Below are 27041 nucleotides of genomic sequence, written 5' to 3' on the forward strand. Positions count from 1 at the left end.
TCTGCATTTGATGCATACATCTCTACAAGAGTCTCCCCTCAAATGGTTCTCTGAGATCTATTAATAATAATAATTCAGGCATCTCTAGAAACTGTAAGTTTTAAGGAGAAGTAAAATATATAGATTCCAGAAAATATATTCTTATGGAGACCACTCATACACCAGTCTGACATGTAAATTAGCAAAGTAATTATAGTAAACATAAAAGTTTTAATCATATCTAAAACTAAAAATACAGCAGCAAAAACAGGCAAATGTTAAAGAATTTGAGTAAAACAAGAAGCCTTAAGGATATGTATCCCAACTATTAACCTAGGGCTTGACTTACTGCCCTCTTTATAAACCTCCTATGGTATTGTCCATCAAGTGCATCTTCTCCTTTTGATTGTTCTGCTTGCTTTAACTTGTAATGAAAACTATTATAATTGTATGCTTGGCTCATTGCCTGACATCATTGGTCTTCTGCATTTCTATGTAGTTTAAAAGACATAGGCATTTTCAAATTTCCTAGAAGTAACTGAAGAGTCACAAGTAATAATATTTCCCTGTGGAAGATATACTTTTCTATTTTTGCCCATATAATATGCTGCAACAGCATTTTATTAGTCAATAAAAACACTTGATTGATTTTTTTGAAAATTAAATCTTTTAGAAGATGTTCATAAATTAAATGCTCAAAATTATTTTTCTACATTATAAAGCCATTCAAATGTCATTTTGAAAACAAAATATTTGCTGTTGAAGTCTATCATGTATGAAAAACTATTGCATATACATATTACACAACAAAATAAACTGTCTAATGAATACATTTATATATTAAAAGCCATAATATAGGAATATATGAAAACAAGGACTTTTCAAGATCCAGGTATCTAACTTTAAGTTATGGCAACAAGATTTTGAACATATTTTTAAAGTGTCTAAAGTATCTGTAAAACTACTCTAATAAATTTGGAGCATATTTCACAAAGTTTTAAAAATATCTCCCAAACTGCTCTAATAAATAGAAAATGAGGAATGGCCATGTTCTAAGTAGACTTGTAGCTTAGAAGCAAATAGGCACAAGCTGTTCTTTTTACTGAGAGGTTTGATAGGGGTGTTGACTGAATTATCAAATAGTTTTCATCCTGTATATTAAGATGAAGTTTTAGGGAATTCTATTTATTCTTTAATATAATATTCCATAAAAATGTTATGCATCAATATAGTATTATATTTATACTATAAATACATACATATAGACACAAACTTTTAAGTTATATTTATTAAATATTAAATTTGTATAAGAAATGGTTTATTATACACATTTATATTAACCATTCAACCTAACATAGTCATGATAAAATAGAACTAAAAGTCCCTGAATAAATGAATGAACAACTGAGTTCATGTTACCCAAGGAAAATAATTTGCTGTTAATTATCATAATTAATTTTGGTGGTTGATTGGTTAAATAAAAGTAAGCTTAGTGATTAAATGCAATTGATTTTTCTTAAATACCAAATAACTTTCATATTAAATTGAACAGAAAGAGAGCATCTTAGCATGCATGACCATCAAAATTGCATTTATTGAAAAGATTGACAGAGTAATTCTTAGATAAAAATAATTATATATAAGACTCCTGATAGGATGAAAAACTACAAATGAATAAATAAGTGAATGGATGAAATAACACAAAACTATGAAGAATCTATTTGCGTAGCTCTTCTAGGATGGTGATGTGAGCATCTCTGCAGACCTCCCTTCTCCAGCAAAACAATTATAACTGATAAAAATTATTTTTTTTAGAACAGCCATTTAAAGTATCTGGAAATTTTACAAGGGCATATAGCAAATTGAGAAACATGTATTAAATAATTTCTACTAAGTTTCTATAAGTAAGAGTCTGTGGCACTTGAGCCACAACAATCTCCCTTCCTTTTCCCCTCTAAATTCATCAAGATGGAAGTTCTATTCTAGATGGGTTCAGCCAAGAACATGGGCTTTTTCTATCACCAGTTCTTAGTCAAGGGCTATAGTATCTATCACAAAGGGGAAGGCTGCCAAAATTTCTTATCACTACTTTCAGCTCCATGTTGCAAAAGTTCCATTATAATAGGCAAGTGCAGTTGAGTGGTCAGGGGCTCCCTTCCATCACCCAGCTTTCACTTATAGAGTTGAAGCTTTACCTCAGAGGCTACACACTGCAGGGAAAATAGATTACACTGAAATAGTACAAGCTATTCACTAAACAAATAAAGAATCAGACAAGCAAACAAAAACCAGCCCCAGGAGTGGGGATGGTGATCAGTGTCCAAATTTGCTACAATGGCTAAAAACTTTCTAAATTTGATGAAAAACATTTTTCTACATGTCTAACAAACTCAATGAATTTCAAGCAGGAGGAACACAAAGACCTCTAAACCCAGACACATATACATCATAGTAAATGTCAAAAGGCAAAGACAAAAAGAAATTCTTAAGAGTAACGTGAGAAAATCTACTCATCATGTCCAAGAGAACCTTAGTGAAATTAACTGCTGATTTCTCATCAAAGATATTTGAGGCCAGAAGGCAGTGGGATAATATATTGAATGTGCTGAAAGAAACAAACAAAAACAAAAAAAGCCTGTCAACCAAGAATCTTATGTCCAACAAGGCTTTCTCTGAAAGTGAATTAAATATACTCCAAGATAGAGTTCTTGGCTAGAAGACCCACTTTATAGAAACACTGAGGGAAATTTTTGAAGTAGAAAGCAGCACCAGATGATAATATAAAACAACAACAAAAAAATAAAGAATGCTGGTAAAGATAATTAATAATTACATAGGTAAGTATAATGTTACTTAATATATTTGCCAAATTTGCCAAATTTCTGAAACATATTTTATAACTGTATTAAATGTTGATGGGGGGGGGGACAAAATCAAGTCTGTCAAGGACTATAAACTTCCTGATTATTGAATGTTAGAAAACATTTTCAGAATATTTAGTAATGCTAAGTGCAATAGATTGAAATTCCTTAAAAAACAGTGTAGCAAATTTCAAAAACAAATTTGTAATAAAAAATTCACAGCTTTCTGAATTATCTCACATAAAAGATTTTGCAACTTGATGGTTTAGTCCCTCTACAATAAGCACAGAAAAACCAGACAAGAGAACTTGAGAAATCTAATCAACCAAGTTGCCAAATTAAAGTTCTCCTCTTGATAAATTTTAATATTTCCTTATTATTATATTTATTAAGTTTCTTGTATAGATCTATATTATCTTTCTGGAAATAATCTCTAAGAGAACTTCTGTCCGAGAAATCCATCAAAGTATCTCAGAAGAAAAAGTGTAAAAGTGAGTCCAGGCAAACTCTTACAATCATTTTTTCAAAGGATTGAAGGTTGTAAATTAGGATCATATGCTTCATCATGCCATGAACTAAATATGGATAATTCTGAAATTTTTCATAATAAGAAAAAATATTTAATGCAATCATGCAAATCATTTTTTAAATGATTATGATTTTAGTGGCTTGCTTGCCTTTATCTAATCCTAGCAAGAGAATAAAACCCCAAGTCATCGCTGTAATATTTAAGAGTACAGTCTGTGAGTGCAAAGTTTTTAATGCTGTTGAGAATCAATCATCCCACAGATAACACCTTTTGACAAGCTGATTTTCAAACTCAGTCGCAATGTCCTATCCCAGCCAACTCCCACCTTTTATACGTTTTTTTCCAATGGAAATACATTTGTTTTATCAACACATTATCTAGGATAATGTCTAAAAACAAACACCAGTGGAAAGTTATAAGGAGATGTTTAAAAAATTGTAACTTTGTACTATGGAATGTACTTAACTACTAACTTTGACAGTCAATATTTCTGACATTTCATTTTGACACTTCTTGCTTTATGTTATTATGAAGATACATCCTCAGTCTTTCAAATGCATGGTTTGGCTTGTGATAATCCTTCAACTTTTGTTTTAGAGCAATTTTTGTGAAACTATGGATAAGTCAAAAATTCGTGTTATTTTTGAATATGAGTTCTGTCATGGAATCAATGCAGTGCAAACAGCTCGAAATATCAATGAAATGTTTGGGAAGGAAGTGGCTTATGAACGCACAGTATTCCTGTGCGTGACCTGAGACTGAGGTGGATAATGACAAGTCGAAAGCTGTAGTGGAAGAGAACCCATAGCAAACTATGAGTGAATTAGCAGCAAGGTTTGACATTACTATTTCAACAATATTGCACCATTTGAAACAAACTGGCAAAGAAAAGATGCTGGATAGATGGGTACTACATTAATTAAATGACCATCAGAAGAGAAACCATCTCAAAGCTTGCCTTTCTTTGCTGTGACAACCTAAGGGCGAACCATTTCTACACCACATCATTACATCTGATGGAAAATGAATTGTTTTTGACAATTGCAAGCATTCAGCACAATGGTTGGATAATGATGAAGTACTGAAACACAGTCCAAAACTGAATATTCATTAAAAAAAAAAACAAAAAAAAAACTAATGGTGTCTGTTTGATGGTCCAGTGCTGGTATTATCTACGACAGCTTTATGAATCCTGGTCAACTGGTTACCATGGATGTCTATTGCAACTAACTGGACAAAATGATGAGGATGCTTGTGATTAAGCAGCTGAGACTGGTCAATAGAGACAGGCCAATTCTCTTGCAAGACCACATGTTGCAAAAAACTATGCTGATCAAACTACAGAAGCTGGACTTGGAAACTCTGTCATCCACCGTATTCACCAGGCCTTGCACCAACTGACTACCACTTCTAGGCTTTGGACCACTTTTTGCAAGGAAAAATACTCAATTCTCAACAAGCTGTGGAAAACGCCTTTTATGATTTCATCGCCACTTGCTCTCCAGGATTCTTCACTGCTGGCATAAGCAAGCTACATTAAGATGGCAAAATTGTGTCGATAGTTTAGGCACATACTTTGATTAATTGTACTGCTTCTTGTTTGAGATATAACACACTAAAGTTTTTATTCAAAATAGGACATTTCATATTTAATGATCTATAAATGTAGAGCCTTATTATTACCTTGATATTAAAAAAGTATTTTTATATGTGATATTTAAAAGGTAAATATGTACAGATTTCACATTTTGAAAGAACAAGCAAATGAAGGGGTTCTGTTTTTTTCAGAGTCATGCTGATACTTACTGTAAAATATTCTTAACTTATAAAACCTAACTTTTTGTGAAAATATAAATTAGAAATGTAGCAAGTTCGTTTTTGTTGCTATATTTATAAACCAATCCACCCCCCCAAAAAAAAACCCAAACAATATTGATGAAAATTCATGGGAAATCCCAAAGGAATTGAATTTTGAAGATTCAATTCAGCCAGCTTAGTAGCAGCAAAGGGTTAATGTTATCAATGGAGCTATCTAAACATAATTCTTTGTCACCAAATAAATAGTAAAACAAAGATAAAAGCAATTTAAATAGACTATAGGGAGTTTTACAACATCTCTATATATTTAGGCTTAGAAGAGGGATTCCAATAAAGTAAAAAAAAATCATAATTTCACCAATGAGAGTGTGCCCTTGTGCAGAATAACTTCCTATTATAAACCATTACATATATCCATTGCAAAGTGATTCTTTATGGCAGCCACTTACTTTATAAGCAAATACACAATCTTCCAAGTTATTATTAGATGAGGAGATTTAGGCTAAGGGTGAAGTTTTAAAATAAAATATTCCTTGGCTGAAAAATATATTATAATTAATATCATTTTAATGTATAATTTTTATACTTTAGCTATCCTTAAGACCTCATATCAGTATTTCATATATAGTGTCTTCAATGCTTCATATCTAATATTTTAATTATATTTCTTCACCAATTTAATGTACCAAGTAAAATTCATTATTATTATATAGATCAAAATAAAGATTGCTTATAAAAAAGTTTATTTACTCTTATTTCTCTTCCCTTCCACCCATAACAAGACCACACACACACACACACAGACACACACACACAGACACACACACACACACACACACACACACACACACACACACACACACAGACACATTATAATTTCTCTACCAAAAATAAAAGAGCTCAGAGGAATAGAGAAAGGACTGCCAATTAAATAGTTTGTCTAATACTCAGTTATTCTCTCTAACATGACTGTGACAAAATCTGGCTTCAGTTTCCCTGGTCTAGAAAAGCAATTCATTGAACAACCTCAATAGGCTAAAAAGGTTTTTTAAGAAGTTATGACAAAGTACTTAAAAGTAAAGTAGATGTATGCATTCTAATTGCAATGAAAAAAACTAATCAAAAGTGATTGTCTTTTACAGGTTTTTCCCTCTATTTTTAGTGCAAGAACCACAAAATCCACCTGTATCTTCACTGCACAGTAATCATAATAAGCACAAATAGCCTGCTGTCATGGGAAGTGCTGTCAAAGGGATGAGTCTGGCCAACCCTACAGGAGTAGCTGAAGTCTTACCACCAAGGCTGCATAACACCAGCATTATTATTTACTTACACTTTTATGCTTTAAAGGAATTTAAAATTATCCACATTAAAAATATAGTCTCCTCCAAAGTACTAATACCAAAGTAATAATACTCATGGAGCCACAGGTGTAATATTCTAGTTATAGTTTTTAAAATATACTATTTTATTGCATTAAAATTGTATCTCCTAAAATGATCCCACATGCCACCAACAGTTCAGAAAAAAAATTAGTGAAAATAGACTACCCTATATAATTTTTCAACCCGATTTCTTTTTCATAGAAAAATTTGATGAATATATGCTAGCATCAAGTTTAAAAACACAGATCAATGTTCAATTTAATGTCATGCTTTCTAATTATGCACTGCAGTGCATCATTTATGCTTTAAAAATATTGAACAAAGGCAGCTGAGTTAATATATTGAACCTGAAATACTCATTCCCTCAGTCTCATATTGGGAGATTAATGAGCTGTGAGGAAGTTGTAATTTACACCAAATCATGGTGTATAATATGTATATAAAGGAGAGGCTGACTGAAGGTTCCATTTGGAGCCTATCTTCCCAACTACAAACAGCCTCTGCAGTTTCTACTGCTGATAAGAGTTAAAAGTGACCCTTCCTTTCCCTAAGGAGAAATTTTTTCACAGGAGAGAAAAGAAAAGGGAAAAATGTGGTTCAATATGACAACTCTGCTACTTGTGTTCTACAAATAATCATATTTTGAGCTCTTGATTGAAATTTGATCCATTCTCCCTAAATCAGTACTTCTGCAATAAAGTTTCAAATCACCTGCCTGTGCATCTAGTGCTGAGAAAGGTAGAGCCCATAAAAATTTATTGTTCCTGAAGGCAGGTAGAAAAACCATCAAAATTGAAAGAGTTAAGAAAACAAATGAGCTCACAATGATATAAATCATATTAAAACCTCACTGTCTTCATGAACTCAGTCTACCCTATTAATAGAATTTACCTATTAATATAAAATTCCGTAATGCTCCTAGATGTTCATCTTATTTTTTTAAATGAGAACTGGAAGGAGCTCTTCCTAGCATTTAATTTCACTGTGCCACATTCACTTAATAAAGTTCACAACAATATTATAATAAATGATAGGAAAGAAAGCATGGATTCTAACCACTTTGTCCTCCTTTGGGAAAGCATCCAAGGAAGCAGAGTAGAGAAAGAAGAAAAAGAAGAAGAGAAAAACAAAAATGAGCCATATATTAATAAACTGGTTTTATGAAAACATTATGTGTTTCTTCAAAGTGTTAAAACACAGGTATTTTGACATTTGAAAATATTTGAAAACACTTGAAAAGTAAATGTTTACTCTTCCTCAAAAAATAGACATTATTCAACTCTTCATTGAAAATACACATATATGAGTCCTGCTATATATATTAGATACAAGAGTTGGGCACGATAATTTCTGAAATTTTTAGAACTGAATTAGTAAATATACATTTAAAATATTCTTCAGGAAGAAAGGTTATTTCTCTGCCACGTGTAGTTTACCTATTATTGAAAAGAAATATTTTATTAAAGTGCATACAATTGTATAAATAATTTTATTAAATCACAGTTAAAATATTTATAGTCACAATCTGAAAAAAAATCTAAGAATGAAAAATGTTTGTAATAAATAAGAACGAGAAGGGAAATATGTCAACTGTTTTAGTCATAAATTATTACACAGGCAATGTTTATTTTTGATACACATTTCAACATTTATGTTATAGGAAAAACAAACTGCATATGATGTTTTTGTCTTATGCTCAAATTGAAATATCTTAAGTTGTGCTTTGTTTTATTTTGTTCCTTTAAATATTTTCCAAAATTGGATGGGTTGGGTAAGGATGGGTGAATTTCAATAGGTCTGAGCCTCCTCTCTGATGCCTAAGTACCCCCACACTTAATTCTCTTTAAACACCTTCTCCTTTCAAAAACCTGAGTTTGACCCTCATGATTTTAATATCTCAATAATTAACTGTATTAGGATTGGCTTGCTTAAACCTATCATGAGAAGTTGAGAGCATTCAACAGTAATGGGTGCCTAGCCAGCTCTAACACTCAGCTGATCTGCACCTGTTTGTTCACTGCCAGCATCTTTTCAGATTGAATAGTGCCCTTACTATGTGGGTTGTTAAATATTATCACCTCCAGGTTTTGCCTTTGAGAATATATTCCAGAATAGTGTATTTAAGAACACTAAAGAAGGGGAAATTAACCAGTAGATCTTGGGTAATTTTATCTGCCAGACATTACCTTAATACCCACAATTGTTCTAGAAAGGATTTAAGGCAGCATATGAGGATTAACTCTAACAAATCACTTTAGGAAGGAGAACAAAAACTTACATAGTCTAAAGAATAAAATCTAAAGAAAAATTAAATGTGCATATAGTAATGACCTAGATTTTAATTATTTTATTTAATTCTCATAACAACTATACAAGATAATTGTTAGAATTCAGTTTCTTAGATAAAGAAACTGGTGTTCAGAAAAGCCCATTATCATTCTAAAGCCACAGAGATAATAATAATCTCACCTTAAAGTATGAAATATATTGATTATATTCAATGCCTTAATTCTACTGTAAGAGATGTTAGAATATCTTACTTATACCTCAACTAAACTACCAAATAATATAATGTTGATTAGGAGGTTTGTTTTAATTTTAACTGTGATCTTCCAAATTAGGAGAATATCAAAAGGGCTTAAAAAAGGTTTCCTGTTACTTTTAAACATGAGTTTGTATTATATTAAATTCTATTCATGATTAGATAACATAAGAAATTATTTAAAGGAACACTAGGAATTCTTTAGCTGTATGATAATTGTAACTTTTGCATTATGCTGCAAATCTATATCAAAGAAAACCCACATTTTCTTATAAATAATTCTACTGTATTAATGTAGAGACTATGATAAAGTACAACATTAAAATGTATTTTGAACTAAATAGTTATTAGAATTATTCTAGTATTTCATAAATAATAATACTGGGTCCTACTGTATTAGCATCTTAAGGTTTCAAAAAATTGCCTTTATTTAAATCACTCACTTAATAGAGGAGTATCTCTTATTTAGCCCACAAAAAGAAATTGCACCAGGTAAGAATACATCTCATAGAAAAATGAGAAGTGCAAATATCAAAATTTCAAAAAGCATATTTTGACATACTCCTTAAATTTCTAATTGATTGCCACGAGACAAACCTTGGCACTGTATTTCTTTAATGCTAGTAAATCTAAAATTACTCTCATAGAGGCTAATCCATTACTTAACATATGACAGTTTCATCCTGCATTTTACCTTTGTTCAATCTGAAAGCGAATGTTGCAGAACCTAAAAGTAGTTAAAACATTTTTTTTTACAAGAAGAACTGGTCATAACTTTTAAGAGTTCTATAATTCATGAAGATGCTAAATCTTCATTTACTGTATTCTTCAGAAAATAAATTTACCCTTCCAGGTAATCCACTGTTGACTTTGAATAGAAATCATGCATCAAGATCCACACACATGGAAAGTATCTTTTTATGAATCCCTATCCCACTACCCAGATGAATTTTACAAAAAACAAGAATAAAACAAGGGAGTGGCATGTTAATGTGTATATTTACGCACATGTCTGCTTTCTAACATGCATGTGTTCTCATGCTTGGGAGGCATAATGGTTTTTATTCGCATCCACAGTGTGCCTTATATTCACGGAACACTCACGTTGTTGGATCGCAGAGACACGCGGCCTCCGCAGCGGGCACAGAACTTGGTGCGGCAGTAGGAGCAGAGATGGCCGCACCCATCAGCAAACTTCGTTTTATGGCAGATCCCACACGTTGGTGCATCATCTTTGTGCTCGCCTTGATAACGCCGCGCTTCTTCCCCTATTTTTCTCACTTGTTCCTTGTAGCTTTCAAACTGTTGATGCAATCTCCTGGGCAAAAAGAGAAAACGGTAGCAAACTAAGTAAACGATACAAGGCAAAAAAAAAAAAAAGAACTACCAAATAGAGTTATTCCTAACAAAATGGAAATGTAGCCATTTGAACTAAAGCAAAACCTCCAAAGCTATTCTCCCCATTAATCTTACCTTCAAAGGTAAGATATGCATTAGCATGAATTCCACTAGTCCTGGCTTTGCTAACTAGCACTGAACCCTGCAAAAATAGAGTCTATATAAGCGCTGTTTGTCCCCAGAAGTGGAATTCCTGTATCTACTCCGTGCCTCTGCTTCGTTTAGACAAGTGCCTTTCAAAATATTTCAACTAGGAACTTAACACTTTACAATGTGTGCCTATAACTGAAGCAAAAATTACAAAAAATATTTAGCCTAACTATATATGATGTACTCTGACATTTTCTATCCTATTCTAAGTTTAATACTTAAAACAATTCAAAAATAAGCTTGCCACAGTAAATCGATTCCATGATCTATTATTTGAGCACGATGCACACTTTGAAAAATACTGTTTTAGACTACATTGCTAGGCAATCTGTCTTCCACAAATATCTTCTTCCTTTGCTTCTATTCCTGGAGACTACTTATCTATTTGGCATCAAGCATCTGATTTAATACAGTATAGAGAAAGTTAGCTTACACATTATATTTGAGCTCACTAGTCCTTCAGTGTCACTTTGAAAGTTATGAGCCACACTTTGCAGATACACAGATTTTTATATATGCTCATTTTTCTTGATCTCAATCAGGTTATGTGTATGAGGGATGCTACCACTCTTTATTGATAACTAGTGGCGGTGGGACAACTAAAGTTGTTGAGCCAAACCATTTCCCATAAGAATATTCACACTTAATATGATTCTAGTCCCCTCCCTTCTCCATCAATTCAAATCCTTCAATCTTAAATGTCTACAAGTAGTTTGCTATTCTGAACAGAACACTGTGACGTCCAGTGAATCCCCCAGTGAAAGGATGTCTTGACTTTGTAAATGAGATCAGAGAGAGCTGTGCTAAGCCTAGCCAGTAGTCATTGGCCATTTCACTGAAAAAGAAACTCCTGGGAAATGGTTGATCAAATTCATCTGTGTATCTGAGAGCTAGTTTGCTGGATTCGAGTGTTCGCTAGGATGAAGAGTACACTGATGCTATTCCTAATTCAGGCAGTTAGCTTGATACTCTCCATCTAAGACAACTGTTGGGAGCTAGTACACCCTGGAAACACAGTCAAATAAGCTAGGTCCAAGCACTGTAGCGTTTGAGGTACTGGGATTTCATTATATTTTCCCCTTAACATCTAACAGCTCTTGAGCAGAACTTTAATGATTACTTTTAAAATTCTTAGATCCCCTTCCTGCTTTTCCAATTGACACCTTTGCTATTTAATTCCAGCTATTAAAGCAAACATACTAGCATTAGCACATAATGTAGGTTAGGAACTTAAAGCCTTCCTAATGTAAAGGCCAGCTAATATCATCACTTCATAGGGGAATATATGTGATATTTTACTTAATGAATAAAATTAAGAATATTTGTTCAACTTATTAGTTTATTTGATACATTAAATTTTATATTTTAGTACCATTAATCTAGGAACAAATTGGTAGAAAACAACTGTGAATATCTATAATTTCAAAAGTTACGTTACAAAATAGGATTGGAGGTCTTATTGTTTTTACTAACAAAAATAATTATTCAGGAATATAAGTAAGGAAATATCTCTCATCAAAGAGACAGAAATAAACTCTAAGAACAGAGAGAGTATATGAATAAATATTTATTGTGAGAACCACCAAATCAAATCTATATAAGTAAATATAAATGAGAAGGAGAAAGCTAGGCTAAGGAAAACATTTTCCCTATTAACTTGATCCATAATACAAAACATAATTTAGTATAAGTGTTGGCAAACTTTTCAGTAAAAGACAAGATTATAAATATCTTAAACTTTGAGAGTCATGTAGTCTCTGTTGCAACTGCTCAACTCTATTGATGTAGCAGGAAAGTAGCCATAGATATTATATAAATGAATAGTGTAGATATGTTCCAGCAGAACTTTATTTACAAAAATAGCTGGTAGGTCAGATTTGGCCTATAGACTGATTTGTCAACTCCTGATTTAGTATATGCTTTCTACTAAGATATAATGGTTTGAAAACCAAAGCCTCACTGTGTCTTTAAATTCAAACATAAATGAGTTTTATATATTTTAAAGGGACCAATCAAATGGGAATATATTTCATGAAATATTTGTACTGCATATATATACAGGGCACTGACCACTGATGTAAAACCTCACTTTACTGCAATCTCATAGCATTTTGTATCATCATTCATAGAACACTTAATATTTTTTAACGTATATTATTACTATTTCTGGACAAGACATCTCTCTTTTGCCAAACAGTAAAATGTATTAGACATCACAGTTTAGTAAATAATTAAGATATATTCCTCCTTAATAGTAGCAAATACAAGTACATATTGGCTGAATGGAAAATTTACATATATATACATATGTATTTTTTTAGGCCGTTTTGAGAAAAAAAACAAAAAGAAATTACAAACAAGTTAATATAAAAGACAAAATATCCTAAAAAATCATACTTCCGCAAAACACTGAAAATCCTAAGAATATGATCTAGGTTTTTTTTTTATGATTTACATATATGTTATACAATACTCTTCTGTATGATTTGTGATCCTTGTATAGGTTTCCTAAGTGCTCATGCATCTTAGACTGCAGGGTCTCCTGGCCGGACTGTGACAGGTTTGCAGGCAGCAATAGTGCCATCTCTAGTAGGCTACAGCACATGAGTTGGTAAGATGAGGCTTCTCCATTGAGGTGAGGGTGAGGTGTCTAGTTTCTCACTTTCTCCATAGGAGAGCTTAGAGTAGTTCCTAACGAACACAGCCACCAGGGGGCAGTGTTCTCCTAGAGCGACTGGCCTATACCTAAATGGCCTGCAGCAGCTCTTTGCCAATTGTTTCATTCCAAAGCTCGGGAGACCACTCACACAGGCTTCATTCCAAACTCTACCAGGGCTGTCCTCCTGGATGCTGGCCCTTGGTTGCCTGCCTGCACCTATCTGTACCCTCCCATCAAGTGCGTTAGAAATCCCTTACTGGTTTCAGCCATAGGCCATGTTTATACTACTGGTTGAGACATCCCAGCAGGGAGTAGAATGAGAGAAGAACAATCGTGTTTCTCAGCCTAGAACTCCCTTACCTCTTGAAATCTTCCTTTTTAGGTTTTCCTCCTTTATTTACCAATAGGATTCCCTTATTCTGCACTGAAAGAAAAAGCCCAACTCAGGTCACTGTCAACCTCTCCAACTTATTCCTACTGTAATCCTTCTTTTTACAAGCAAACATTATAAAAGAAAGGAAGGAAGGAAAGAAGGAAGGAAGGAAAGAAGAGAAAGGAAGAAAGGGAGAGAGGGAGAAACAGCATTCGTTACTCCCATTTTCTTAAATATACCTATTCCATGATCTGCAATGCTCTATTAAATTGCTCTCTTAAAAACCAACATTAATGCCTTCTTCTCAATTCACATTCCCCTTACATTACTCTGATATCTCATACTGTCAAGATGCTGTCTTCATAATAAAATATGCCTTTGGAACCAAGATACTGGTAGGGAAACCATAAACAGCATATTTATTTTTTGTATCTGATGTTTTAATGCCTTAATCCATATCAAATTTGTGACAGTGTTCCATTATGAATAATAAATGGAAATACATATTTTATTATACAATATTACAGTAAATGTGCAACTGCAAATGTAAAATCTTTTTGTGAAATTTATTTATACATTTCAGTTTTAGAATTAGCAATATGTTCTTATTGATTAGTAAGGTTGACAAAATGTTTGATGACAAATCACATATTTAAATTGTCTATATAGAAAATGGAGAGTGTTATAAAATATGCAATGTTATCAAAAGAAAAGTATTGATATTGAAACTTGGGTTTTCACCCTGGATATGATGTTTTCCATTGTTTCACTATATATAATCATCATTGCATTATCTTAATAACTGAGCATTTAATTCAAGAAACTCTAAGATTTCATTTGTATACAAATTGGGAGATCAATGGTACATATTTTGAAGAAAATAAAGATGAACGCCTAAAAAGCTAAATTTCATTTTGTCAATGTCTGAAAAAGTTAAATAACATCATATGAAAGCAAAATAAATAATTTAAACAGGCAGCTATTGATGACACTCTTACCAATTAATAAGTATGTGTTGAATGACTGAATGATAACAGGGCAATGCAGAGAAATCTTTGTAATTAGCACAGCACCTCACTTATTTCTACCTTGTGTTTTTCCTTTTCTCAACCCTAAAGTAGTCAGAAACTGGAAGAAAATTCCACCTTTCTTCCTGGCTTTCCTTTGTGAAGCCTAAGCAAATAGAGTTGGATTTTCCCAGAGGAGGAAGGGATGAGAGCTAGTGTTTTAAAGTTTTAAAAGCTCAAGTGGTGGGTACTGAAGAAAGATGAGGGCTTTCCCTGAGATAAAGACAGGGGTAGTTGCATGTAGCACCCTGAGATGGAGGACTGCTTTGGGATGTACATAAGTGATGTGAGGGCATGGGGACTGAAAGCAGTAAGCATGGCCTATGCTTCCCTTCTCACTCTTGACATACAGATGGGCACCATCCTGTGTTCCCTTCATCAACTTGGGCATGTCAGCACTATCAAGAACCAGTGAAGTTAGTGACATGGAGATCAAAGACAGGAGAGTTCTTTTGAGAATGTTGGACAGAGCAAGAGCCTCCAAATGATATGGGGGATGTCTAAGAGGGAGCCCTGATAATGACGGAAATTCAAAGTTTTGCTGGTTTGATAAGCTGGAGACTTGGTGGTCTGATAAGCTGGAGTCTTACTTGTGAGCACTTTGACATCACACTCTACCGTTGACCTTAGATTCACACTAATATCAACTCTAAAGTGCAATTCTTGACTTCAAGGAATGTACAGTCTATTTAGAAAGTAAGTTACCTGGAAATATAAATTAGTAGTTTATGGCAACATGTACCAAATTATAAGGAAAGAGAATAAGTCATATAGTTTTGGAGTAAAAAAAAAAAAAAAAAAAACACCTGTTTCTTGTCTCCACAGCCCAAATGTTTTTATTGAAAATATCTCTTTGATTCCACTCTGTAATAGAGGAGTGGTAAAATTGCCATGAATATCAGTGGCGGAATTTTGTTTTTAAATGATGGTTGCAAAAAATGGCCCCTTGTATCAGAGTTGAGTCGAAAATAACAAACATCCCAGTCTTTTGAGCAAAAAGATTAAATAATGGAATCTGGGTGCTATGAAATTGTTGGAAGGGGGATGGAAGTGGGGTCTTGGCTTGATCTCCCAGAATGACCCCCAAACAAAACCACAAACTGGCTTCTCAAAGTTCTTCACTCAGGAAGCTGCAGAATCAGAAAGCCACTGTTAAATGGCTGGCACTGGTATTCCGCCACCTCAGGTGAGGTGCCTGATCTGGAAGCCACCACCAGAGCCACATCAAGAGGTCCCAGGCAAATGATGCCCAGTATGTTGCTGGGCTCTCCATCTAACTCAGTTTCAATTCAAGTCTCGTGCAAGTACATCCGACTGGTGGAACCTAAATCACATCAGGGATTCTAGCTGCAGAAGTTTGTGAAATTTAGTTTGTAGATATCTGGCTTCTTATTCAGACTCCCTAGAAGGATTTTGGAACAGATATTGTGAGTCAGCCTTCCATTTCAGCTACAACCCTCTGATTTATGCCAAATTGCTTAATTCCTTTCACTGTACCTCAGGTGAGCAATACCTGAATCTAAGATTTCCCTTTCCCATTTATTCTCTCTCTCCCCTTTACTCTCCTTGTTTCCTTCATTCCCTCCCTCCCGCTCTTTTTCCTCTTCATACACTAAGAATACACTGCTATAAGAAGCATTTTGCCTCCACCGGGAATATTTTTTGTTAGATCCAGATCCCATAAGCAACTACTAGTGTCTGCCCAGTCCATTTTATCTAGTAAAAAGGCTGGGAGGACAGCAAATTCAGGTATAAGTGAGACTCGGATACAAGGCACATATGCAATCAAACAAACAAAAAACCAAAACTCGCTTTCTGTAGTGATTCAATGCATAGCGCAAATCCACCACCTGTGACAAAGACCCTCATTATTCTTAGCTTGGATTATTTTATCAGCTTTCTACCTAGGTTTCCTGCCAATGGGGTTTCTTCACTCTAGTGCATCTTTCATACTGTCCGAATGATCTTCCTTATAAACTGAGTCAGTTATGTCAATCTACTGCTAACATATGATCTCTGAGCTAGCTCAGTTCCTTACGCTGGAATATAAAGCTCTTACTTATCTATCAGCATCTCTCACACGTCTTCTCATGCATGTTATGCTACAGTTGTATCAAACTTTCTCACTAGTTACCAAACACAGTAGACTCTTCCAAAAATCAATTCAGCAAACATATATTAAACTCCAGCTGTATAACAGGCACTCCTTGATGTTTTGGGCACACAAAGAAAACAGTATAAGAAGATACTGAGTTTCAGTTATGTTATTACTTTAAGGCTTTTTGATAAATATCAGAAAATTATCTTTTTCTCATTTTTTCCTTTTGTATATGGGAACTATCCCCCCACACGAGATTTGCTTTTTCTACTTCGAAGCTAATATAATTTGGTCATGAAAACAAAACTTTATTTTGTGTAACAGAAGGTAACCTAGGCTCTATTCAAAAAATTAATGCAGGCTTATAATAGTTTTTTTTCTTGTTGTTGCTTAAAGGGACAATTAGTCTTGGTTAAAATATGTTAATTATATTTTTGCAGCATGTTCATATTACATTATACATATATTCTTATTTTAAATACAAGTTACTTACAGATGACAGGCATATTGTATCCTGCAAAAGCAGCTGATTGCAGTTGCAAATGTATATATTTCAGGTGTTACCACTTTCACAGTAGTGTAAAAGGAAACTTTCACCCTTGAACTTCCTTTTGCAACTTGAACCCTTACCTGAGTATTATTTACTTTCACTTATCAATAATTTTCTAAATTTACTTAGATTAATTTTTCACTTAACACCAACTGGAGGAATATAATGTGCTATTCTCTACAGGAGCGTGTTGACTGTCTTTTGAAAGAAGTGTAAATCATTCTATCCTTCACTTTTGTTTTCTGCTTCAACCTTTGTGAATCATTCCTGAAATATAAGAAATCTGGTTGTACAAGCTTGAAACCATGGTCTCACACTTTTTGCCAGGACTTGGGGTTCATCACTTTGGCATCATATAAACATTGTTTTCAGGGTGAGACAAGATAAAGGGAGGATTCCAAAACCCCAGTGTTGAGGGGAAATATTTAGTAAGATACAGACACAGGAGAAACTGTAAGATTAGTGGGTATAATTTCCTCATTTTATAAATGTGAAAACTTAGGGACATGGTTTAAATGATCTATGTAAGGTCAGAAAAAGCGGTTTATGACAATGAGTTTCTCAATTTCCAATTTTCCACTACAGCATTCTATCTTCATAATACTCTTTTTAATTATGGCTAAAGGAATTGAAAGTTATTGCTTTGTAAGGGGTGTTGCCTTGGTATTTTCAAACTTAATATGCATCAGAATTATCCAAGGAGCTTGTTAAAATGCAAATTCTTGGACAAACCTACAGAGCTTCTGATTTAATAGGCTTGGGATAAATTCCAGCAACCTGCCTTTTTAGCAGCCAATTCGGGTGATTTTGGTGCAGATTATCTGGGGACCACCATGTGGCAGAGACTCCATACAGTAAGGATAAACTTGAAAATGAAGCCCTTTTTTTTTTTTCAGACATCTTTCATCTCACTTCATAAAAATAATCTTCATCATATAACTAAATTTTAAGCATCAATGCAAAATTTGAGGCATTACCTGTATGAAATATGCTGAAAAAATTTCAAATTACATTATGTAGATATTTAACCTGATATCATCATCATTGTTTAAAACTTACAATTTTATGAACCATAGATATGTGCATATTAGTATATGTAAGCTTTTTAAACAAACATATATTGTTTCAGGGGTCACATTTTAAAAATTTCAGTAATTTATAAATTTAACCCAGATGTTATTGAATAATCTTTAAAAATTGCTACAGTTTCAAACAATTATCAGTTTGTTTCTAAAAGCATGTTCGGTCTTTACTTTAAAATGAGTATACATTGTACTTACTATAGATGTCCAGCAGATGGCACTAAAGACTTTATTTTTACATTTATTCTTTCAAATTTAAATTATTTTTCTTTAAAACATCTAATGTGTTAAAAAAAATAGTACAATCAGCAGGGGGTGTAACTTATTAGAAAAATGTGTTTTCAGATTTGGCTGAAAAAGAACAAAAGAGAAATTTATAAAATGTTGCAATTTCTGCTCTTTTGTGGCAGGCTCTCATTCTACATGTCCTTTAAAAAAATTATATATTAAGGGATTTGTTGTATATTTTTCTATTGTTGGATTGTTGGTGGAGTTTTTGGTCCCCTATTTAGCACTGTTAAAAACGCAGTTCATCCAATCAGCATCCCGCAGTGTTCTGAAAGCACTGTGAGATGACACTTAGGAAAAATGAGAGCCCAACTGATGATTAGCTATGAGTGTCTTATAGTCTGTTACTTTAGTCAAGCATTTATTTTTAATTCTGTCTTCAATTTACCATAGGAGGCCACTCCTGAGTAAGCATTAAATGAAGACATCTCAGGACATGGAGGCCCACGAGCACAGATTTAAATTTTTGCTCTATTCTATCTCCCAAGAAATACCCTCACTGTGCTCCTGAATGTTGTGAGGTGCTGCATGTGTTGGGTCCTAGAGATATTTTTTTTAGATTATGGAACAGTTTCATTGCTTTCTAATATTGGAGGCATATTGGGGGTCTGAAACTGAAAACCTGGTACAAGACAGGGTCATTTTAATATTTTGACAGAGAGGTTATCTCATTCAGAATAAAATTCAAGAGAAGAAAAAATAAAATGATGAGAAACCATAACGTAGGAGTAACTAGGAATGAAATTTTTAAAAGGAATGACATTAATTTTTAAGAAAATAATCTTAACAGGTAATATTGAGGCCACCTATATAGTATATATGTAATCGATTGATATTCAATAAGTCTAATTACATTCCGTGTAAACTTTTCCAAAATGTGTCATTTGATCATGTTAATCTACCTAATACATAAAGGGTAAAATCCATGTGTTAGCAATTTAGAAGATGTTGGTGTCAATAGATATGATCATGCCAAAGTGTTAAGGAACCAGTTCATACCTGCAAATTCTGGAATGCACAACACACTGTAAACCTTGCCTTTGCTATATTCTTAACTATTTTCACCAGACTTGCTTTATTACCATAGGAAGAGAAAAACAAAACCAACTTCACTTCACAACTGGACACTTTTTGGAAGGGATTAAATATAATAGTCACTCAGGCATAGGGCTAGGGCTGGCCTGCTCAGGATCAACTCCGGTTCTATTTCTTAGCTTCATGACTATGCAGAAATGATTTAAACTCTGTACTTCAGTTTCCTCATTTATGAGCTGGTGATAATAATAGCAAGTGCATAGGATTATTGAGAGGGTTAATTGAGGTGAGGTAATCAATGTAGAATGCTTAGCACAGTGTCTAGCACATGATAAAAGCTCAATAAATATTAGCTATTATTATATGTAGACATAGATAATACATGAGGGAAGAAAGTATTTTGCTTTTAAGTTTCTGAGTACACTTAGCTGATAACTTTGGAAGGCAGCTATTATTGGCAGAATTTCCTGGCATATTGATATCAGTATGAGTGACTCAGATGATCTATCAATAGACCACTGGTGAGGGGCAAAAAGGTCACCTTATAAGATGAAAGTCAGAGTGAAAGATGAACCCACAATAATGATTCGTTTTGTGGGAAGTCCGGGAGATACAGCCACCACTAGGGAAGCACACAGAATTTTGTTTGAAAAATTTTCAGCACTTTTTTTTTTATGATCATTGCTAATTCACAACAAACAGAAAGAAAAAAAAGAAAAGAAATTCTGAAATATAAAAATTTAGAAAGAGTATTATCATTAGGCTCTTTTGAACTGAAAAATGTAAATTGCTCAAATCACAAGTATTTCCACTTCTCTGAAATACTGGGTGAATGAATAATATATAGAAAACTTCTAACATGTCAAAGACTTGTTTTGCCTTTTACTTTTAATGACTGAGAAATTTACATACATTGAATGTATCCTTCTTATTAGTGAGTTAACTGAGTTTTGTAGCTTTTTCTTCTTTGGGATGATAAACTACGATCTGGGATGTGGTGGCTAAAGGTTACTATTCATTCAATGTTACTTGGACAAGGAATCACTATCTTATATTTTTAATATTTGATTAGAATGATTCCTTTAAATGCCAATGGTCCCATGAAGCTCTTTAAGCTGCTTTGTTTCCCAGAAATCACAGAGCCATGAGGGGATAAATGAGAAACGCAATGTTCCCTAATTTGTAAAACATCTAATGACTCCGTCTCCATGGACAAATTCTCCTGTTGATCAAGTCCGTGCTTACCCGTTCTAGTGACCAGGCTCTCTATACAGCCACCTGTAACATTCCAGTCTTGTCTGGCCAGAGGCTCTGCATCACCCACTTATCCCTAGTGAGGGGATAATAAAGATATGCCAACCCTACCCTGTGTGTAGAAGGGAACTATATTACCTGCTTTTTGCCCCCAGGAAATGAGAACACAAGCACATTTCTTTCGTTTTGGATGGAATCCACATTACTGCCAATACTTGAGAAGAAAGCAGAACCCAGTGTTTCTGAGGCCAAATTTTCTGAATTCAAAACACTTCTGGGCTCTTCCTTGTACTAGCCTTGTGACCGGGAAGGTTATTTAACACTCTAAGACTCCATGTCTTCATCTGGCAAAATGGGAATAATAATGCTTATCTACTTAATGGGGTTGTTGTGAAGATTAAAATAGCCAATACATGTCTTCCCATAGGAAAAGTTAAAAAGAAAAAGAAAAATAGCTAATATATGCAAAGCACTTAGGGAGGTGTTGAACAATTAGTAAGTACTCAGTAAAACACTAGCTATCTTTATAATGCATGAAGGAAATAGCAAAAATCAGATAAAACATTGATTTTTGTTCAGTGACATGTAACATTATTTAATGGATTGAAATATATACATAGGATTTAGAACTAGGAAATAAAACATATAGATTGAGTTCAGATTTTTGAAAGCAACACCATCAAATATTCTACTTTTAAAGCCTAAATTGAATAGCTGAGGAATAGTAAATCCAAAAAGTTTCCTCTTTTTCATTTTTAAAAGCCAAGAGATACAAGCTTCCTGAATCTCACTTGCACAGTATACGGAATTAGTCAGCCATCATTAGGTACAGTATTTTCTAAGGCATTCTGGAGTGCATTTCAAGACAAGTGACAAGATGTAATTTCCTTCCCATTATATTTGCTAATGGTGACATCTGTTTTCATCCTTTAATTAAAATATATTGTTAATATGCATATAAGACCTAACTATCATCTAAGTAATATAACAGGTGTTGTAAATAACTTCAGCTCTTTTATTCCCATGAAAGGGAGATCATAAAGCAAATAATTCAAATGTAACTGCCAATATAGAAGAATATGGAAGCTATAATTCTAGAGAACTATCAGAAATATTTTTTAATTTATACACATGCAGGTGTACTCTTTATCTGTCCCATGCAACCTAGAACCCCTACCACTGCTTAATCAATTCCAGACAACCTCTACCTCACCAGCCACTGCCTGGTAATAATCAAGTCTATTTTTAAAACTTAATATCTTTTATTTAATTACTAAAAATGTGTTATATTCAGCTTTCACTAAACACAGTGCACACAAAGCTCAGAACAGTCCATTTTACCTTTCATAATATTGCATTGTCTACGAAAAAATTTGAATATCAAGGTACTTTAAATTTGAACTGCATTTAGTTCAGTAGAATACATAAGAATTCTGGACAGAAAATCTTGCAGTTTTTTGTCACTGTAATGATCCAATTAAATTAAACAATTCCAAACTCAACAATCTGATCAATTTTGCAGCAATCGGTCAAAAAAAGGCACTTTGCTATACTTCATTTATGAGCAACACCCTATTTTATACATATTTTTGGTATTTCTCTAGAGTATTTGCTTTATCCCATCTGATAAATCATCTCAGCCTTAAAAGCCAGTTCTCATCTTCTATTGTCCAACTCAGTAAATTAATAGACAATCACTAAGTATTTAGAGTTTAATTGAACTGAAAGCTATTCCGTGGAGTGGCCCAGGAAAGACACCTTGTAACCCTAAGAAGAAATCTGCTCCTCTCCTGTCTCTTGAAGTTGTATTGCCCTTTGCCCCTCTTCCAGTTAAGCTTGGCAGCATATTGAAAATAATTGTAGCTATAGAAAGTGAAGTTCATATTTACCTTCTTCTGAGGAGAAGGAGTCACTGAAATGGCAAAATGTGAGCAAAGACCTGAAGGGGGTGGGGGGGGGCAAGTTATGAAGAGTCGGGATTGGCAGAGAAAAGGGCGAGTGTGAAGCGCTGAGGTGGGAGCCTGGCCTGGGGAGTCTGAGGCAGCCAGTGAGCCCCTACGGCTGCCAGGAGGACCAAGGGCAGAGGAGGAAGGGGGTAGGTTGCATTGGCGCCCTTGTCGGTCAGTCATCAGAAGGCTTCGGCTTTTACTCTGGGTGACTGGGAAGTCACTGCAAGAGTTTGAGTGGAGGAATCAGATGACTGAATCTGTGTGTTCACAGGATCCCTGTGGCGCCTGTGCTTGTGATAGAAGCAGGTAAGGGTGAAAGCAGAAGCTGGTCAGGTGGCCTGGCGACCACCCAGGTTAGAGATGACAGAAGTTCGGACCAGAGCTGAAAACAAAGGTGGGGAAAAGTGTTCAGATACTTCTCCCTTTTATCTTGCCCTAAATCTTCCCAGAGCCTGTGCAGGTATGCAAATTTGTACGCTCAGGACAATAACATGTTTTGTTTTGTTTGCTTTTACAAAAACCCAATTCTCGGGTTGGGTTTTCTGTTTCATGCTGTGCATCTTTCCTCCCCATCAGAGACAATTATTGCCAAGTCACACCAAGTGAAGGACGTCAACTTTCTCTGGCTGAGTGACACCAAAGAAAATTGTCTCTGATAAACAGAAAGGGATGTAGAAATATGACAATATCTTGTCCCGTAGTTAAAAAATACCTAAGTTTATTTGATGCTCTGTTGACATAATGGATCAAGTGCCCACTGGCACCTACCCAACTTGTAAAACCTGCCAATTACTGCAGCATGAATGGAGACCTGGACTGGTACATTCAATCCCTTTGAACTGACCTGAAATTTCATTTATTTTATATGTTCTAATAATATTGTGTAGGCAATCTGAATACACAGTAACCACCTGTATGGGAATCTTATGTTAACCGTTAAGGTGTCTTCAGTCCCTTTGTGTTTCTTCTTGTTCCAGGACCAAACCTCAGTGGTCACAAGGTTTTTTTAGAGACGGGGTCTCGCTCTTGCTCAGGCTGGTCCCAAACTCCTGAGCTCAAACGATCTTCTCGCCTCGGCCTCCCAGAGTGCTGGAATGACAGGCGCGAGCCACTGTGCCCAGACAAGTTTTGAGTCCATGATACAAATAAAAGTGAAGATTATGTTAAATGGTCATTAGAACACAGATTCTATGAAGGAACAAAACCAGCTCTAACTCTCAAGATTTTTTTTTTAATAATTTTTTAATTTGTTTTGTAATAGGGTCCATGTTCTCTCAGGTAGTTATACAAATCTAAACTGTGATGTCCACATAAGGTTAGTTTTCTCAAGTATATCAAACACCTTAGTATGTACAGTGTGTATATGTACATCTATCCGTGTGTGTGTGTGTGTGTGTGTGTGTGTGTATGTCCATGCACGAGTACATAACTTTGTTAGATGATCAAGGATATTACAGAGCCTCGAGGTCTTTTACTTCTTCTGTTTTTTTTTTTTTTTTTTTTTTTTTGAGACAGTCTCCCTCTGTTGCTCAGGCTAGAGTGCAGTAGCGTTTTCACTGCTCACTGCAACCTCAAACTCTTAGGCTCAAGTGATTCTCCTGCCCCAGCCTCTCAAGGAGCTGGAACTACAGGTATGTGCCACTACACCCAGCTAATTTTTCTATTTTTTGTGTAGACAGGGTCTTGCTCTTGCTCAGGCTGATCTCAAACTCCTGATCTCAAACAATCCTCCAGACTCCAAGCGAGCTAGGATTACAGGTATGAGCCACTGTGCCCAGCCAAGGTCTTCACTTTAATATGCATTTTCATTGTATAATGCTATAAATATAGATATGAAAAGGAGTGGGAAGAAATTAGTTCAGATGCCAAGGAAATGCTCTTTTGAATAAAGAGCACTTTTTTGTTTTTTGGTTTTTGTGTTGTTTTTGCTTTTGTTTCTCTTAAGTCTAGGAGAAAGCCTCTACCTAATGCAGTTAACAGGTAATGAACTAAAGAAAGGCCCATTATAGCAACCTGTCTCAACTCCCTGTATATTCACAGTGAATCTGAACAAACGCCTTTGGCCCATCCTATTTAGGAAGCCCAGGTCTCAGGTGGCAGCACCAGGAAAGCAGCAGGGCCTCTACATAGTGAGCTCTGGGCATGGCTGCTGCAGCTACCACCAATTTTGTAAGGACAGGCATCCTTGCCAACATGACAAGAAAAATCTTCATAGTAAAAAGACGACCTGCAAGGGAGACAATACATGAAGTACTAGGAATGGGACTGGGAAGAAAGAGAAGTGAAGAGAACTGAGTCTAACTACAGGCAAAGAGAGAGGTAACATTTCATATTAATTACTCACATCTAAAACCTGGTGTGTACAGTATGTCTCCTGCCTAAAAATAATTTAAACAGCCTGGCTAGGAGCACCGCTAATTTGTCACTGTGTGCATCCTGCTGCTCACCTTTCTATAGTTATCTGTGAAAAGGCATTTTAAAGGCTACTTTAACCACATCATCCAAGCATCACCAAGTGATTGGATTTGCAGGCTTCATTTAGAAATATCCTAAGTGCCCAGGATACACGGATTGTTATAGTTTCTAACAGAATGCTTTCAAAACCCAGAGGTTACCCGGTTTTGTTTGGGTTTTGAATACCGTTATAGTAAATAGAAGCCCGAAGACATAATGCATGGTGGAATTGTTTTATAAATTCCAGAAAATTTTGCTATCACCATAGGGGAAACCATCCCCTTCCTTTCACTTCCGGGTCAATGAAGACCCAGGGAGGTGTTTCACCCAAGGCCATCACCACCAGATAAAAGCCACGGTTTGAACAAAGGCTTTGCCAACAACTTGCTGAGTAAAGATGAGCAAGTGATGTAGTCTGTCTGAACCTTATTTTCCTCATCTATAAATTGAGGATATTAACTGTTACCACTTAGGGTCTATAATCCAGGATTTTGAATGACGAATTGATGTAATGAGGCTGAGAATTGAAAAAAAATGCCTTTGCACATCTTATATCTTCCTGGTTAGAGCTGGAGCCCATACTACTAAGTGAAGTATCCCAAGAATGGAAAAACAAGCACCACATATACTCACCAGCAAACTGGTATTAACTGAGTAGCACCTAAGTGGACACATAGGTACTACAGTAACAGGGTATTGGGCAGGGGGGGAGGGGTCGAGTATATACATACATAATGAGTGAGATGTGCACCATCTGGGGGATGGTCATGCTGGAAACTCAGACTTGTGGGGGGAGAGGGGAAAGGGCATTTATTGAAACCTTAAAATCTGTACCCCCATAATATGCCGAAATAAAAAAAAAAAAGAAAGAAAGAAAGAAAAATGCCTTTGTCCCGCAGAGAACAGACCACAAGCAAGGCAGTCCAGGAGAGAGGTAAGCTACATAGCTCTTTCAAAGAGTGTTTATGCTGAAAGTGGTAAAGGGAAGTCAAATTGAGGATTGTTTTTAAGCCACCACACCAATGTACAATATTATGTTAGTAAGTGTCTGGAGCACTCTTCGTCTTTAACCACTTACTAGCTCTACGACGTTAAACAAATTACCTCCTTGAACTCTGTTATGGACTAATTGTTTGTGTTCTCTCCCATCCCCAAATTTATATGTTAAAGCCCTAATCCCTACTGTGATAATATTTAAAGGTGAGGTCTCTGGGAGGGGCCACTATGATGGAATGAGAGTCCTTACAGGACTAGGAAGAGAGACTGACCAGAAATCTCTCTTTCTCCACCATGTGAGGGTACAGTGAGAAAGTGGCCATCTGCAAGCCAAGAGAAGAGCCCTCACGAGGAAACTCAGTTGGTGGGCACCTTGATCTTGGACTTCCCAGCCTCCAGAACTGTGAGAAATAGATTACTATTGTGTAAGCCACACAGACTATGGTAGTATGTTATGAAAGCCCAAACCAACTAATATACTGAGTTTTTTCATTTGCAAAATGAGGATAATATTATAATATTGGCTATTCTGTAGTATTGCTGTGAGACCTAAATGAAATAAGCCAAGGAAAGG

The 27041-nt window shown here is 34.9% G+C and overlaps 1 protein-coding gene across 35 annotated transcripts in view; it reads right to left on the reverse strand.

Moving 5' to 3' along the window:
* RIMS1 (regulating synaptic membrane exocytosis 1) overlaps window positions 1-27041 on the reverse strand; it is a 477545-nt gene that overhangs the window by 276628 nt on the left and 173876 nt on the right. For 33 of the 35 annotated variants that reach the window (XM_076003214.1, XM_076003213.1, XM_076003222.1 and 30 more), the window contains exons 3-4: window positions 10219-10432; window positions 7629-7640 (exon numbers count right to left, since the gene is read on the reverse strand). In XM_076003214.1, coding sequence (XP_075859329.1) covers window positions 7629-7640; window positions 10219-10432 — 226 coding nt within the window. Of the gene's footprint in view, window positions 1-1301; window positions 7641-10218; window positions 10433-27041 lie in introns of those variants that run through there. The other 2 variants (XM_076003236.1, XM_020287127.2) reach the window with 2 other exon arrangements.

This window comes from Microcebus murinus, chromosome 5, assembly GCF_040939455.1.
Source record: "Microcebus murinus isolate Inina chromosome 5, M.murinus_Inina_mat1.0, whole genome shotgun sequence".
NCBI lineage: Eukaryota > Metazoa > Chordata > Mammalia > Primates > Cheirogaleidae > Microcebus > Microcebus murinus.